The following is an 18731-nucleotide window of genomic DNA, read 5'->3' as shown; positions in this document are numbered from 1 at the left end:
ATTTCAGTGTTCAAAATATACTTTCAATACTTAATTATTAAAAATGAATCCACATTTTATAATATTTATATAGAAATGTTTAAAGTTGCTTTTCATATAATAAAATTAGAAAGTTATCAAATAGCACATAAATCTTACAAAATAAATGGGAAAATAATACACCATCCTGATGACATCTTAACACAGAAAACTCCATCAAAAATAGTCTAGTGAATATTTTATTACTTTAACATTTGTCAATGAAATCTTTTCTCAGAAGAAATAATTTTATTTTCTTCTGTTAAGCTTGTTTCCTAATTGTAGAAATGAATATTTTCATTACATTCACTTGGGATTTCATTCTGCAAACCAAAATACTAAAATAAGCTATTGCCCATAGCATTTCTAAGCTTGAATGACTACAACACATATGCAGTGCTATAAAGTCAGATTTCCAGCATCTCTTCCCACTGATCTCTTACCTTATATATCTAAGGTTACATAATTTACTCATTATTCATGTCTTAATATTCATTGCAACCTGCAAGAAGTCTAACAAAAGGAACAAATCCCAACATATTTAGACAATATGTAGAAAAGCAGGCGTTTAAATAGTAAACAGTGAGATGACAGAGTGAAAAGTACAGCAGTCTTGCTGAATACTCAAGGAGATGCACAAACTCCTTACATCTAATTTCACATATAACCAGTTTTATGAGTGAAATTTATCTGAGATCCTTGGCACCTGATAGCAGTGATGCAAGCATATAAATCTCTGCTTATAAAATAAAACTGCAAACAGAAACAAAGTGTTCCAAGATGAACACAAACAGAATTTAGGAAGAAGCACTAGTCTTCAGAGACATGGATTTCTCACAGAAACTTGAATACAGTAAAATAAAAAAAAACACTTCAAAAAAAAGGCAAACACAATACTTCCATCTCAGTATGAATGCTGTTATGCAGTAAAATCCCACCTTTATGACCTCCACACTATCACATCTTTCATGGTCACAGATCATTATAATTTTGTTGATAATGTATTGATAGTGAATTGAAAGTAGAATGTTATTTTTTTCAATAAAGACAGTATAAAATTATTCTTTTGGGTAAAAAAATAACCTTAATAGTACCTTCAATTTATTTGGTGTGTCATGCTTAAAGCAGCAGCTCACTTCCTGTGCTTAACAGAATTCAGGATCTCATTTGCAATGTTATTTCAGAGAATAATATTTCTCTTACATTACAGTCTCTTACACTCTTACATTTGTTTTTCATGTAAGTATGAGAAATTTTCCCCATTTTATTAATTTTCTTAAATACAGAGGATATACAATAGAACCAAGGCATGATTAATGCAAATTATTAACAATATACTGTATAATTATAGAATTTGAATAGGAGAGTTTAAAATTTCAGCAGGTCCTTGTCAGATTAAAGGAAAAACATGCCCTCTTCTAGTACTGTTTTATCTGTTTCACAGTAGGTGCAAAGTGTCATAATGGAAAAAGAATAAAACAAAGGATATAATTCACTTTCAACTGAGGATAGAAAATTTTGATCAGCATTATTTCTTTTTCTAAATTATTTACTTTCATTTGGAAAAGACTCTTTGAAGTGTATTTACCATAGGCTGTGGTTTCTTTTGTATTTTACATTTATGAAAATGCCAACCCATCTTGGGCTATATAAATAAATATTAATCCCAACTAATAAACAGATGGATCTAATAATTACATGTCTACTAAACAAAAATTCTTCCCAAAAATCAGATGTGTAATTCTGTATGTGTAAGAAATGAGTTCTTCCTTTCAAAGTAAAGGCACAATGTAAATAAAAGACTAGATGCAGCTCTGGTCAATACGGATTTTAATTCCCCTGCATAATTTCAAGTAAGGGACATGAACCAAGTAAATCACACTTCCCCTCATTGTCCAAAAAAAACCATTGTGGCTTTCAACATAACATTGAAGTGACAAAAGCATCTTCCTCAATCCTTTGAATCTCCATTATTACAAATCCTTATGTATAAAATACTGGACCCACTAAACACAACTGAAAAACTATCAGGGTCTGTAAAGCCAGTGGAATTCCACGCTGCATTATCAGCTACGACTTCCTCTGTAGGTTATGATGTAAACTTTCTTTCACAATTTCAATACGATATTTTTGGTTTATTTTGTTCTTAATTTGTCATGTCTGCATTATATTCCTGAGATTTGCCTATTTTTCTTCCCAGTATTACTAGAAAGTGACACATACTTTGCTCACTGCAATACAACAGACAGCACTGGTAAATTTTTTGTAAGATAAAACTCAAAAGTACTGCTATTAATTCAACACCATTATATAAAGCAAAGAAAGAATATGTTGTGATGCCAGGATTTAACTACAATTATTTCAGTAAAACTCAGATAGTGGCTTTTAAATTCTCCTAATTTTTAAAGAACAAGTTCCACAAAGACTTGCTGGGTTTAATTCCCTTCTGGTTGCCATAACATGAAATTGCATTCCAGCTGTGTACTTTATTTGAAAATATATAAGAAAGTTGCAGAACTTAAACAACAGAATTAATAGAATTAGCTCTGCAAGTTAAGAATGACATTTAAAACACCTAGCACCTTAAAAAATCCCCAAATCCCCAAGTTCCAGACACCACCACAACGTGTACAATATGAAATATTAACAAATAGAGTGGTAAAACTGTTCCCAGAAGGACTAGGAAATTTATACATTTTGATTTTGTGAGCTTATCAGAGTGAAACTAAGTAACATAAATAAAACACAGAAATGTAGGAGTTGTGAAGAAGCTATTTTCCTGATATAATCATGGCATCTGGGGGAAACAAAAACATGTAAACAAGATTGAACTAAACATCCCATCACTGAGCATTCACTTAAAGCTGTGAAAATTTACCAGCAATGCTGAACAATTCCAAAAACAGATTATATTAATTCTGCTGTTTATCACTATAGTAAAATTTACTTTTTTTCCCTCTTAAGACTAATATATTTATTTATAAAACAAAATCTTATTCAAGAGTGTACTGCCTGCTCGAAGAGAAAGCCTCCACAAATACTTCCAGGAAAAGTATCTCCATATAAAATATGTATACAAATTATGCAGATTATATTAAGGATATATACATATACACATATATAGTCAACATTTCCTTACCCATGCCATTATTTAGTATCACATCTACTAGCTGATACAAGAGTTAAGATGATGTGAATCTCTCCCCAATCAAATTTCAGTTACCTGGTTAGACTGAATTCTGAAGTGCCTCTTTGGAGGAAGCTTCTTTACCTCCTTTTCTGAAGTACCAGTTATGGCTATTTGGTACTAAAGACCACAATGGAAATTCTCTGACCTGAAAAATTCATTTGTGTTTCACTGACTGAAATATTTCCTGTGCTTTTTAATGAACTGTTATTTTTTTTACTCACTCATGGTCATAAGAAAAATGTTGGTAGCCTGCTTTAGTCAAAAGTGGGGGATTACACCACCAGGAACTCCCAGGACCTGAAGATTTCCAAGAGAAATGGCATCTAGGTTCCTGGCATCCAGGCAATTAAAACAATTGGACAGACCCTGGTGCAACTCTGCATGCAGAGCATGTCTCAGGGGATTAGTTTCTAATCCTCTTCCCAGAAACATCAGAATGAGGAGAGGGAGAATCTGAGCTTCCCTTGCACCAGTTTCATTCATCAAAACCTCAGGAAAAGAGCTGCAGTACAAAATAAAATTTCTGTTTAAAAAACAACTTTGGGTGGGTTGAAATCTGTACAGAAGGCAAATCAGGCTGCAGCATGCAAAGTTATAGGGATGAGCTTTGCTGAGAATTTATAAGTGGCTTGTAGCTGCATACAATAATATTTTACCTACTTTGCATATGGATCCATAGGATGACAAGATGAATCATGTTAGAAGAAATAATTGCAGTTCCCTGTGCAGAAATTTACACTTTGAGTGGTGTTCACATTTCTATCTCTGATCCCACTGTGCAGTGACATACTCTTCATCTTTCAGTTTACTAAAAAATACTTACAGGAGTTTTTGTTAAAATTGTTTTGTTTTGGTTTTTGTTTTACTTGACGTTTTTTGTTTACTGTGATGCTTTTCATAAACCCCTACCATCATCAAATACCAACCAGGAATTAATTATATCAGAAAACAGAAATTAAACAGAAACAGTTTGGGTTTTTTTGTTTGTTTGAGTTTGTTTTTTTTAAATTATTATTTATTATTTTGTTATTTTGTTTTTGTAAAGATGTGGTAAAAAAGACTTCTGAGCTATATTTAATAATGATAAAACTACCATGTACCATGTAGGATGAACTAATGATGTTTTTTTTCCAAACAAACTAGAATTGTAAGTAAATGCAAGGGATAGAATATTTAGTCATGATGGTCATTAACATCTCTAGGTTAAAAAACACAACAGCAATGAGTGAGTGAAGGAAAGTTCTGTGTGCCTTCACACTGCCTGTGTGCTGTGGATTACTTGAAAATACTCTTTGCAATTTGAGTCTTTGAGTCTTTCTAAAATAAATTAGGTGGCTCAGTTCTCACAGGTGGGATTGCAGAATTAATCAGAAGCTGACATTATGGTCTTCTCAGTGGTTGATTATACATATTTATTTGTTTATTCACAGCACATCTTTTATTTTTATTGCATTTTGGCCAGTGATTATGAATCAGTTGACACAATTTACAGTTTGTCTTCTTTTACGGATATTACTGACAGCAAATATGTTGCTAAATGTAATTCTAAGTACTTCAAGTCAACTTTACACTCACTGGTATTATACACTGTGTTAAAAAATCAGATTAAAGCATTGGCAGAGTCATACTGCTGATAGTAGGGAGTGATACAGAATTTTCCTGGTAATACCATCTGCCATTTCCTTTTTAAGAACATGGTTTCCTGGCAATCAAATTCTTATCAGTCCAGGTCCTGATTAAAAGACAAATAAACCCTGCAGTTGTTAATGTCTTCAGTGATAAATATGTTCCCTAAATCATACTTCTAATTATAAACGGATTTCTAATATACAATGTTTAATGACTATCTTTCCACCCTCATGTCATTTTTCTTATCTATTATAACAGAGCTGAATTCAAATGGAAATATTTAACTTGTCTCTACTGAGCAGAAAGGCAGGATTTACAGTCTTCAGTATATTGCCCATCTCATTTCACATAACTCAGCCAAGCTTTTGTTCCACTCCTTGAAAAATTCTACACAGGAACAAATAACACATTTCCCTTGATGTCCAGATTAATGCTATTTTTCATTAGCTTCATTTCCTATTCAAGATGGACATTTCTTTTTATTTCTAGGTGTTTATACCTTGAAGACAACATTTAAATGTATGATTTCTTTTAGTGTCAACTCTATAATTATCTTTGTAACCCTCTGGGTTATTTTCACTTTTAAGAAGACTTGGGTGCTGAAAAAGAATTAGAAATAAGTGCACTAATAAATATAACTGCTTCCTTGTCCTGTAAAGAAAAAAAGATTATTAGCTCTCAGCTTAGATATATCGACAGCAGCACACATCCAATTTTCAGTTCATTTGCACTATTGAATTCTCCTCGCCCCATCTCCATTTTCCATCTTAGTTTTTCTGCAGACTTTTGTCACAATGGGAATCTGCTGGGTTTAATTCATCTCCCGGTGCATTTCATTAGATTGGTTAGTGTCTTTGGCAGCCTACTTACCCAGGAAGTCCAAAGCCCAGAGCTGTGACATTAATCAGATACTCTGAGGCTCTGGTTCTGGGGACTGAATTATTGATGTACAATTTTGTGTGATGCCTCAATGAAATCCACATAAGAGTATCAACATCGTACTTATTTATGAAGGCCTCAAAAGAATTTTAAAGTGTCCAGGAAAAAATGCAGCACTGCCTCCTAGTGGGATCAGATTCTTTAGGAAAAAATATAATCCGCATAATTTCTGCAAATATTTACACTTGAAAGTGTAGGATTTCGACTTACACATATACTACCTGTTGGATTGTTCCACATTAAAAGTCTTATATATGTGTGAATATTTGTTTATATTTTCTAAAAGGCAATCTTAAAATGGAATTTTGAAAGCCACTCAGTACATACATATTTTGCCAAGAGGCAGCTGCTCTCACCCAAAGTTGTTTGTTCTTATTTTAGTCATGAACTGACTGAAGGGGAAGAGCTGAGGTGCTAAATGAATTTAGATTGTAGTGAAGGCTTTGGGGAATATTTGAAGCCAAAACATCCTTTTTACCAGTTTTTCCTTCAAAACTTTATGTATGAATTCCCTGTGAGAATTCACAATACTCAGTGGTATTCTGCAAAACTAGAAGGTGGAGTGGTTCCTGTCTGACATATTTTTTTCATGTAAATAGTTTCTATTTTAATTAGCTCTTGTTACCTTTTTTGATAGTCTTCAGATAAAAATATGTTGTACTTTTTGTAGCAAGCTTAAGACATAACAAAGGCTTCCCACTGTGCAGCTGCACTAATCATCAGGTTTTAGGTCCTAATTATGCAATTTCTGAAGCATTAAGTTTCATATCTAACAATAAAGTGATATTAAAGACAAATCTTTCTCTTTAAAGCCCTGAGAAGCTACATGCATCTGGATCAACAGGAACATGAAGTGCACATTTCTAGTTCAGTGGAACTGAACTGTGTAGTCACCATTGAAGATTATTTTTATTTTACTGGGTGAATGGCTTAACTTCCTAGCAGGTTAGTTTGGGGATGTTAAAACATGAAGATTTCCTAATTTATCTCTTAAAAATCTGACATTTGTCCTGTGTTATGGGAATTAAAGAGTCACTGGAAAGCTTCACAGCAGAAAAGAAGCTGGGGGTGACAGGTGTGAACATGAGCCAGGTGTGCCCAGGGGCCAGGAAGGCCAAAGGCAGCTGGGCTGGATCAGCAATGGTGTGGCAGCAGCAGCAGGGCAGGGATTGTCCCCCTGGACTCGGCACTGCTGAGGCCACACCTCAAATGCTGTGTCCAGTTTTGGGCCTCTCACTACAAGAAAGGCACTGAGGGTCTGGAGCGAGTCCAGAGAAGGGCAGCGGAGCTGGGGAAGGGTCTGGAGCACAGGGGTGGTGAGGAGCAGCTGAGGGAGCTGGGGGTGTTCAAGGTGGCTATTTCAACACTGGAAAGGGATGTCCAGGGAAGTGTCGGAGTCACCATCCCTGGAAATGTTGAAGAAACAGCTGGACACGGCACACAGTGCTGTGGTTTACTGCCATGGTGGTGTTCGGCCAAAAGCGGAACTCCAGGATCTTGGTCTTTCCAGCTTTCATGATTCTATGATTCTAAGATCACAATATCAGTCCAATGAAATGAGAGGAATTGCACAAATTTTAGTGCAGGAAAAGCAGCAAGTGAAAATGAGGAAACATCCAGCAACAACAGGAGAGAACCATGAGGGTTGCAGGGATTTAGGATTTGATTTGAAAGTGAAAACTCTAATAGTCAAAGCAGTAAGTTAATAAAGGAGAAAGTTGCTATTCTGCATATCACTTTTTAAATACTGTTATTCTTAGAGACTGAAAGAACTCCAAACCTAACAAAAGATGTGTAGACTGCTTTTTTTCTTAATTGTTGTTATTGTTATTCCAGTACTATTATTGGTTTGTAAATCACCAATGCGTTCTAAGGCTAAAGACACTTTATCAGTCCCAGAAACTTGAAAGGATTAGTTAAAAACAAACAAACAAAAATAACCATGAAACAAATTTTACTCAAGTGCCTTGAATCTTCACTGCCATTAAAATATTGCCTGTGCATAATTCATGACTATTTCTATAATGCATAGTGAAACTAGTAAAATGTTAAGATGATTTCTCCCATTAAACAAAACAGAACTGGATTTTTTGACCTCCAATACTCTTTAAGGGGATTTTTGTTGATTTTGAAATTTTATAGAAACACTTGTTTAAAATGCTGCTGGCTGCACACAGTTATTTGAAATTTTGAGATTTTGGATAATGATGAGCACAGTGTGCTCTGAAACGCAGATTTTGATATGTGGTTTATGTCCTCAGCTAGACTGAACTTCTATTACATGTGCAGCAAATGAAATAGATTAGCTAGTGTTGAGTGATAACATGCCAAGATTTTACATCACACAGAAATACTCTGTTTTATACAGACCTCTTGCATTCTTCAGTTTCTGTAAGATGTTTATCGAAACTGTGATTTTGAGGAAAGTTTTGATTTAGGCTTTGAGTTTTAACCTGAAAGATGAGTTCAAGGTGAAGTTCCATGGAAGTAGGAAGCCCCCAGAATGCAAAGGAATGAGCTACAAATCTCAGAGTAAGAAAACAAATATCCTGGCTGCTCTCTGAACATGTGGCATATACAGTGTTCTGGCACCTTTAATCTTTCATCTACTATTTAATACCGTTCTAACCATGAGTAGAACAGTTTAAGAAATCTCTATGTACATGGATACTGGGTGGTTGATTTATATTACTCTAAAAAATTAAATTCTAACTTTAAGTTCATCTCAGTGAAGCTTATTGAAATGTGAAGGTGAATTGTGCCATTGATCTCTGCAGAGACAAGACAGTTTAAACTTTTCTGAGTGTTAATGCTAAGGTGGGATAATGCCAAAACATTCACAGAGCACCGCTAACTAAAATGCCAGAATTGTTAATACTTTTTCTTTTGTGAAAGAAATCCATCTTTCTGTAATATTCACATGTGTGTGTTACATTGTTACCTTGCCCCAGGCAATTTCAGCATCCAAATTGCTTGGCATCCCCTGCGCAGCCGATCTCTTTGTCAGTTCTGCGTCTGTCACTGCCAGCCACTCTGTCAGAGCATTGATCTCTTTCCGTAGTTTCCGGGACAATTTCAAGCATTTCTCTAACTCCTGCTTTTTTTCTGTCACCTGCAGAAAGAAAACTTGTGGTTATTAGCCCTTAACTGAAACAGTTCTGATGGTTTTTATATCACATTCTCTGTAGGCCACTTTTCTATAAAAACTAGACTTGGGATTCCACAGGTGAAGCTGCACTTTTAGAACAGGTGTGTCTTGATTTGTTCTCTCAGTATCAGGAATTTTGCTGCTGGAATGCTAACACTTACAAGAAAATTATGTGCATAAAGATGCATTGAGTTTGAACTAGCAACTAGAGCTCCAAAAACCTCCTTCTCTGTTTTGAAGTCATGCACACCAAATTAATTTGGAACAACTGAACTAACAGGCTTTCCTAGAGAAACAAAATAGATGTCAAAACCCTTCACAGGACATATTTTAATAAAGGAGGTAATATAGGAACTGGGATTCTGCAAGGTTTTTTAATATGTAGCTAAGTTACATGGAAGAAAAAAAAATACCAGTCAAAGAAAGCCTCAAATCTTGAAAACAAAGGTCACTGAATAATGTCAAACTAAAGCAGCACATTTAACTTCGAGTTTTTAATTTTCTGAATGGTTTGGATGTGAAGTACCAGGGATGACCTCTGCTTTAGTTGTAAAGTTCTTTGAAGCTTGGTATATGGCACCTGGAAGGAAGGCTGAGTATTTCTGTTGCCTTGACTGTCACATTGCATTTTGAAAGAACAGAGCAAACACAACCTTTCTTGCAAGCCCCTGAGACTCTTCAGGGAGAGGAAGAAAAGGTTTTATATAATTAGCAGAGAAAGCAGAAAAGTAAATTAAGAAATCTTAGATGGGAGACTACACTACAATAGACATTAGGCAACTAGTAGCACAAAATATAAAATAATAAAGTATATTATATGTGTTATTAATACATGCTGTGATGAAGTTTAAAAAACCCAATGGGAGACGGAGGAGTAGAAGTGTCCCAGAGATCACTAATATTTAAAAGAAATTCCTAATTAGCTTAAATGTCAAATAGTAATCACATTAAGACTGTAGCCTCTGATTTGTATTTAAGTATTTTTAAATAGAAAAAACCTTTCTACAGCAGCAGCAGCAAACTGGTATCAGCATCTACTAAAACTATTTTTTACTTTGCCACTAAGAACAAGTAGTGGCAAAATGATCATATTGATTCGTAGATCAACTGCCAAGGAGAATTCGAGGTTTTAAAATGTAATAGGATGTTACAAGGTTAGGTACATGGCTTTTGCTATCCCTGAGTAAGGAGATGAGATTTGCCTAGGGAATAAGCTATAAAGCGTTCCTCATAATTTATTATCACTCTGTAGAGGCTTACTACTGAAATCTCATAACATTTTTCACTGAGTGTGCTTTATGTTCTTTCTTGCATGCCAAATTTATTAAATGAGACCACAGAACTTACAGTCAGGCCAAGAGGTAAATCCCTGGGAAGGATCATAAAACTCAGCTTTTTAGAGCTCCATTCACATGTGGAGCCAGGTTTTCCACCTCTTCTTCTGAAGAGTGTAATAGCAATTGTAAATAACATTACTTAGCAGCAATACAATGCAAAGTGCACTACCCTGAGCTTGATTGCCTGTTTAAGAATTTTAAATACCTGGTATATTATAACATGAAGTTACTGATACTTGTCAAAACAGAGAGAAAATATTTGTGTTCCTATATACATCTCTAACATGTGTTATATAAATAATACAACAATATCTCCAAATACATTGCATATATCCAGAGGTTACTGATTAATCAGTTTGTTAGTACTTCAAATGTAAAGATGCATTTTCAACAGAAAAATAGGAAACAGTGCCCTCTAAAGGCCTTTTAGGTCAGAAAATATGATTGTGAATTACTTTATATATGAGGGCACCTCTTAAAACAGCACCTACAAAATCACACAAGTGAATCTATGCTTGAATATGTATTTTTCCGTCAGACCATACATGTCAGTCCTGAGACTCACTATTAGTTATAACTATGGATAGTTTTCTCTTAATAAGTCTTCTTCTCAATGCAATCAATTAGTGCTGATAATGGCTATTCAATTCTTTTATTTCTATATATCTGGGCTTCTGTGACTTTCTCTTAAACTGTTAATTACCATACTGTGTAAAAGTAAACTTGAGAAATTCCATCTAGGGCAGAAGAGCTAAGACAAGCATTGCAAATTTTTGAGACACATCAATTTGCAATAGTGCTCACTTCAACTCACTAATGGCTCCCTAATGGCACACTTTTATCCCTTCATTAGATAAGAGAGGTTTCCTACAATAATGGCACCTGTTTGCTGTTAAGTTAAACATAATGCAGGAATAAATGCCACAGTTCTTTCTAAAATAATGGAGAGGTCAAATGTATTATTCAATCCCAGATGGCAGCTATCCACACCTACTGAAGCAAACTCGTTTTCCTGACACTCAAAAGATTGATGTCTCTTAACGCCCTTACTTTCTAGCAAGAGAGAACTGTTTTAATTAAGATTCCTAATTAGTATTATCTCTGTCAAAAGTAACATAACTCTTACTGTTTTATCATACCGTAGTTAGCAGGGCTTGATTCTCATTATCTGCTTAAAACCACATACAGGCACTCAGTATTACCATGGGCTCATTTTCCTAGCTATTAATAATTTATGATTTGAATAACTTATAATCTAGAATTCTCTTTCTGTCATGTTTTGTGTTTTCCAAGTGTATAAATTTTAGAAATAAACAGACAGGTATTATCTGTCATTGACAATTTTCAGTCATCCAGTCACAGCACCAAATTCACTCTAATCCTACAGTTTTCAGAAGTTCTTTGAATAGTTCTAATTAGGGCAAGAGGTAAAAAAACAGAGTAATGAAGGATATGTGTTAACTGAATTATTTAAATGAAGTCTTCCTTAGGACAGTGCCACAATGCCTCTTCTCAGTCATGTTAATGTTGGTTAGGAGCCTGTCCATCCTACTCTTCCTAGTTGACTTTTGGGGAAAATTGAGTAAACAAAACAGTGTCCTGTTAGGAAGTGGGTTACATATGAAGACACAATGAAAATGCAAGTCAGGGTTCTTAAAATTTAAATCAGGGAATGGTTATGACAAAGACTGACCACATGCAAGTGCAGAAGCCACAAAGCACAGTGGTACACTGTGGTACACTTTCCTCTTGAGGAAAGCTTCAATGGCAAGAGCTTTTTGTTCAACAGATTTTTGAACAGCAAGAAATGGACATTATATACTTTAAGATCTGTACAGTCAGAGGTAGAAGTAATTTAAAAGGTAGAATTATCTCTTTTATGAAGCGTAAGTATATAAGTAAAAGTTGATCTAAGTAATTTCCTAATCTGAAGTGACACTGAGGCATCAGAATAAAAAAGTCCCCCATCTGAACTCTAAAGGAACTCACAAGGAACCAGCAGAAAAAAAAAATATATTAAGAAAGTAAAATTTTGAATTGACATAAAAGATTTTTTTATTTTCCTAGGTGGTTACTTTTACTCTTCAGAGAAACTGAATAACCATGCTGGTGATTGCCTTTGCCTCCATTCCTTCAGTCCCACTGGAAGAACCTTAAAAGGAACCAGTAAAAACCCCCATTTACTTACCACACTGAGGTTAGTTTTCATCTTGCCAGTACATGGTTTTATATTAAAAACACAGAACTTACCTTTGCACCCAATTCATTATATTGCAGCTTCAAAGCTGTAAGCCTTTCATCCAGTTCCTTTGGGTTCTCTGTCTGCTGCTTCTGAACAATCTGCCTCCCAGTTTTTATCACTGTTTCCACTTCAGACTTCACCTCACTCAGGTTTTTATATAATTTCTAATAAAACAGAAATATAAAAGCTAAACACCACCATTAAAACATGAAAACTAGGAAAAAACACTGGAAGCATTAAGAATCCAAACAAATTCAGAACAGCCCATCTTCACAGTGACCTCAAAGCTATGTCATTAAAACCAATGTTAGAAATGTTATACATTAGAAAGTACACATCACTATTAATTGTTTTAGGCTGTCATTGAGGTTGTTTTCAAACTTGGATAATGTAGTATTTAAAACAACAGATGTCTTCTGTCAACTCATACAGAATGTTGGATGGATTTGAACTACAGATAGCCACTAGTTTTTAAAATCTGTCATTTTTTCATACTGCTAAATCTAGAGAATGGAAGGACAGAGGATTACCCCTATATTTAATAAGTGCCATACACTGAAGAATTGACTTAATTAAAAAACCTACATAAAAAAGTAAAAAAATGAGGTGGACCTACTGTATTTACTTAAATTATTACTACTGTGTTTACTTAAAGCACTATGTATATAGTCCAAGTCCTTTCTAGGTGCTTAATAATGATGACAAATTCTTCATTCCTTAAAACCTGTCAACAAATTAGGAAGCTGTTGTATGATGCACACTGTCTAAATTCTGATGATATATTAAAACTAGATTCTGAAAAACAGGAACATTATGAGAATCCTTCCAGTTAAAGACACTCTAAAATCACTCTAAGTCTTCCACAAAATACATCAGCACTGCATAAGCTGGCTGCTGAGTGAAGACACTTTAATTCAGTACAGAGCTTCTAATGACCACATCATTCTAATAAGAATGTCATTCTCACAAGAATATGAATTTAAGAGCAATTTTGTTTAAGAAAAACAAAAGATGTAAAGCAACAACACTGACTTGCCCCATGTTTTTCATTTTAATTTAAATTCTTTCTGCATTTAATGCTGAAAAGGGTTGGGAGGGGAAAATCTTCAGGCATGCCAAAAAACATCAAAAAACCAAAAAAACTCCAACAAACAAAATCAATCTAACAACAACCAAAACGATAATCCATCTAGTTTTGCTGTTACAATCTTTTTATGATCATCAAGAACACAGTGTTTAGCTTTATTTCCCTTCAAGTGTAAAGGGGAGTAGGATTATAGTGATATTAAAGAGAAATGTACAGATTTTCCTCATACTCTTTAGGGTCTATTCAGGTCATCTTTTGCTCTTGAACTGAAAGAAAGCCATAGCATGCCATCTCATGGAAGTTTTAATAAATGCTTTTCCATTATGCTTTGTGTTTCCTGGCTAGAAGAGACTTGTGTTCTGTAACACCTCTTTTGGTTATGTCATAAGAGTTCCATGACTGTACATGACACTACACTGAACATGTAGAATATTCCAGAAAATACAGCCAATATGGGGAGGTAAATTCAACTGCAGGACAGGAACTGGGAATTAAAAAGGGATCCTAGCTGGTATTCTCACACAGTGAAAGTGCATATCTAGAGTTTTGAAGGGGGTTTTGTTGTTTTTCTGTGGTTTTTTGTTGGTTTGGGTTTTGGATTTTTTTGTGTAACTGATATTTTGTTTCTCATCTGAATTAAGGACAATAATCTCTAACTTTTCTCTTTCTCTGCATAAAGCTGATAGAAAGACAGCATCTTAAATATTCACCATGCAATGATCCAGCTGTGATTGTACTACTTCCTGCTCAACACTCTTCATCTCCAGCTTGGGCACCTGCAATTTCACTTCATCTAGAATTCTTTTACATTCTTGGAGGCGCTGTTCAAAGTTGGCTGGCTTCTGAAACAAGCGAAACTTCATCGACACATCCTGCAGCTTTTTCTGAAAAGTAATCATGGGTGAGTACAAAGTGTGAAATCAAATCAATGCTGAAGACACGTCTTAGTCCTTACAGAATACTTAGATTACATTGTCAATCAGCAATTTCTCATTAAAAGAATATAAAAATTTTGGGGAAAATGCCAGTGGCAGAGAATCTTGGGTCTGCGCTGGAGGATAAAAATTCTTCCATCATCCAGGGCACTGGATGCAGCAGAGCCTGTGGCAAAAGAGCCTGGATACACACATAAAGAAAGGGAGATATTTTGTATTTTTAGATATGCAAAATGCTTGTGGGTATGGGGAAAGACAGATTTAATGGCTTGAGGATAAGCCGTCCACATTGTAGAGTGAATGCTCCTCAACTCAGTTGCTGCTTCTTGGTACGAGGAACGAATCTTTTAGTCCTTCAAAGAAACTTAGATGGCAGTAAGCAGGTCTAGCACAAACCCCAAGATTTAGACTGTAAAATTGATTTATATTTAAATTTACAAAAAGTATAAGCTAAAGTAAAAAGAAAGCAATTTGAAGGCAGAAAAAAAAATCTATAACAAGCTTGGCTTCTAATTTTACCATTTTCAGAATTTTCTATATTTGTGCATTAATTAGACTGCTTGCTCACATGATCCACACCTCAGGGGGAGGGGAAATAATTAAAAATAAAGAAAAGGAATTTTAATTATATGCTTGAAAAAGAACTAATTTCTCAATAGAAGTACAGAGCAAAGTATTATTTTCAACTCTCTGGGGAACAAAAAGAAAGAATAAATGTCACTAAGAAATAGCTAAGTAATTAAATAGGAACTCAGCCTCTGCAAACAGACTTCTGTTTTTTTTTTCTTCAAATCTTAGACATTTTATTACACTACAATGTGGTCTGTGCCATAAAGATTTGAGGAAAAACTGTAATAAAGCATAGAATTGGTCTATAAATAGGCATGGGCAAAAACCCTTCCTACATCTATCAGATTTCTGAAAAGGAGGCAGGAATCATGAGCAGCAGACAACCTGGGGTACCACAGAAAAGTATGCAAATATCCAGCAGCTCCTTTCAATAACTTTCCTCATTAAATATTTTTTTATGAAATTGACATCCAATGAGATAAGAAATGAAGTATTTCTGACAATAAATAAGTGGACAATTAAATAAAAGTAGGAAACAAGGGTAGGAATAGGAGGTCTTATTTGTCTTCACTGCTTGCATGCACTAAATTTGTTTGGAATTAGTTTTTCGTTCTCTGACACTTCAATTTGATCAAGCTCAAATCCTGTGGGAATCTTCCACTGCCACATCTCTATCAGTTACCATTTGTGTTGGTCAACACATTAAAAGATATTTAGAAAGTGAGAGAATGACAGTATTAATAGCAGAGAGAATTAAAACCATCCGCAAAGAGTTGCTGAAGGATTAAAAAGTAATGAGGATCTGTAGGGGGAAAAAAAGGCAAATTATTTTTAATTCACCCAAAAACTAAGCAATGAAGAGAAACACTAAGCTTGACATAGCAGTGGGATCTGAATTATTTTAGCAGTCTCACTCAGGTTCTCCCAGATAACAATAACAGCTCTATTATATGCTTACATCTCCAACAGTTTTAAAATAATATCATCTCAGTGCTTAAAAGCAGCAAAACAAGCAAAGTGGGTATTTGGAGCAATTTGGAACATGAAGAAAACAAAAATGAGGTACCTGTCAAAGTATAAAAGTCATTGTAGGAAGCCATTTTGTACCTGAATGTGTTCATTTTTGATCACCTTCTTTCAAAAAGTTATTTTTAAAATAGAAAATTTATAAAGAATGACAGCAAAATGAAAGCTGTTTATCTAAAAGTCTCAGTATGCTTTAGATATTATTCAGTCTAGAAAAGAGACAATAGAGAATGTATTCAAAAAAGTTGACCAGAAAAGCATTCAGTACTGAACTTTGAAAAATAACCATTCTTTAGAAAGGATTTTACATTCATATAACAATTCTCAGACTGTTAGGAGTAACTAGGTATTATATCACAATGGCAGACATAGAATTTTATCTTGTTAATCATACATTTCCCCTTAAATTTAAAAATCAGAATTTAGGTCTCAGCCTACAATAATCCAAAAAGGCAGGATAAATTTGGCCACAGTTAACAGTTGTTTCGCAATCTCAATGCATTTATTCATTTGTATAGTTTTTGACTTTCTGCCCAGGAACTAGAACTAATAACAGAACAAATATGTCATATTAGAAATATTACTTAGTCCAAAAATAAAAGAGGAAATAATTTATATATAAGTGAGAATGAGCTTCATCAAAAAGTAAGTGAAGACTGATCTCATGAAATGTGTTTTACCACTCAAGGTGACACAACGATGGAAAGGAATTCATGACAGTTCAGTGGCCTAAAATCAAATTTAGTCATAAATATGTGTAACAAAGGGCTCAGCTTCTACCTGGTTTGGTAGTTGATGTTTACATTATGCATGTAAATTACTACTTTTTTGTTTATCTTTTATCTAATGTCAACAAAGCAGTGTCTCAAGATGACCTCCATCCATTTTTCAAAACTCAAACTGGTGCACATCATCAACTAGAGAAACCTTACAAAGAGAAAAATGTCTGCTCAGAGGTGGATTTATAAAAAAGGCACACAGAAAGGGTTGTGCTCCCTTGCATGTTGTTAAATTCATAAACACTTATTTACACAACCATCTGATGCCTGCATTTCACTGATGAAATATGGGAAACTTCACAGCTGCCATGGAGACCATCAGAGGTGAGTTAGTATGAAGAAAGGCAGAAAAATGAGGAAACATAAATATTCTCAACAAAGAAATCTAGTCCTGTATAAAAGAAGAAACAGTAAAAAAAGTAAATTTGTTAATATCAAATTAATTAACTGCTAAAAAGCAATTAATGATGCCCATAATAAGAATTAAAACCCAAACTGAGGTGCCTAGAAATACCTGAGAGGGATGAATCAAAAAAGGCAATAATTAAATTATTTGTCTTTCTAATAAATTATTATTTTTTTTGCCACCTACCAAAAAATACAAACAAAAAAACCAACCACCAAACAACAGAACAACAACAACAACAAAAAAAAAACCAAACCAGCAAAATAGCTTTTCTCTGTTGTTTATTCAGTCTTCCTCATTTTCAAGAAGGTCCCTCTTCATTAATCATTAATTAATTCATCTGTTAAGCTAGATGAATTAATGCATTATCTAATATTTCAAACTGATGTCTGAATTGCACAGCTCAGCATAATTTGTATTTCAAATGCAGTTCTACTAAAGACTTCCAAATATTTTAACCTATATTTGACAGTAAATATTTTCCAATACCTCAAAACTTACATCAAAAAAGACCCACTGTAGTTCTATCTCTTGAAACTTCAGCACATTCAATGCACCCACTATTATACAGAGTCCCTACCAGTTGGTTACATCAGTCCTGCACACCTTAGAACTGCTGCCAGTGATCAAGAAGGCTGGAATGAAAACATGAGCAGGAAAAAGATATGGATGGTATTCTTTATCCACCCTGATTTTCTGGCTAAAGCAGAAGAGATAACTCAATAACACTCCATGACAGAGTAATAGTACCACTCATACTACTCATTTAAATGAGTGAAGGAAAAATGGTGGCAATAAAATTTGCCTACCTGTGCCACATCAATTTGGGAAAGCACCCTTTTGGCAGCATCTTTACCCCGATTTCGTTTCTTCATTTCTTCCAAACTAATCTCGTGGCTTGTTAATTCAGATTGTATTTTCTGTTGGAAAATAAAGCCAGCAGTCAGCAAGGTTTGAGGGACAATTGTATGATGCTTAAATTACTTGGAGCAGTTGATCTGAAGCACACAGAAGAGCAGTACCAGGCTGTAGAGCCCTGCCTGCAGCACGAGGGACGTGACCCTGCCCCTCGGCTCAGTCCTGAATCTGGAGCGCTGTGTCCAGCTCTGGGCTTCCCAGTGCAAGAGAAACACGCAAACCCTGCAGCAGCTCCAGCAGAGGGAGACAAAGATGATTAAGGGACTGAATGTGGATTTATTTTTTTTCTGAAGGAAAACAACAGTTTTCATTGGTAAGAACATTAAAAAATAACCATAGAAAAAAGAATAGGAAAGTTATTTGCTTCACTCTTCTTATCACTAATTTTCACAGCATCACAAGGCAAGTTGAGAGAAAACTAATTGAGATGTCCTGCAAGTGTAACATCATCTTCATCTTAGAGAACTGTGCCTATATCTAAAACAGTACACAATTTTTGGCATTCTA

General features: G+C 34.7%; 1 protein-coding gene across 12 annotated transcripts in view; it reads right to left on the bottom strand.

Annotated features, from left to right (window-relative positions):
• The window catches only part of DMD (dystrophin), a 1134919-nt gene that overhangs the window by 593999 nt on the left and 522189 nt on the right, over positions 1–18731 (bottom strand). For all 12 annotated transcript variants that reach the window (XM_015620877.3, XM_015620912.3, XM_015620930.3 and 9 more), the window contains 4 exons: positions 18116–18226; positions 14301–14474; positions 12512–12667; positions 8718–8888 (listed from right to left, as the gene is read on the bottom strand). In XM_015620877.3, the coding sequence (XP_015476363.1) occupies positions 8718–8888; positions 12512–12667; positions 14301–14474; positions 18116–18226 (612 nt within the window). The remainder of the gene's footprint in view (positions 1–8717; positions 8889–12511; positions 12668–14300; positions 14475–18115; positions 18227–18731) is intronic.

This window comes from Parus major, chromosome 1, assembly GCF_001522545.3.
Source record: "Parus major isolate Abel chromosome 1, Parus_major1.1, whole genome shotgun sequence".
NCBI lineage: Eukaryota > Metazoa > Chordata > Aves > Passeriformes > Paridae > Parus > Parus major.
Note: the sequence above shows the minus strand (reverse complement) of the source record. Positions and strands in the feature narration are given on the sequence as shown.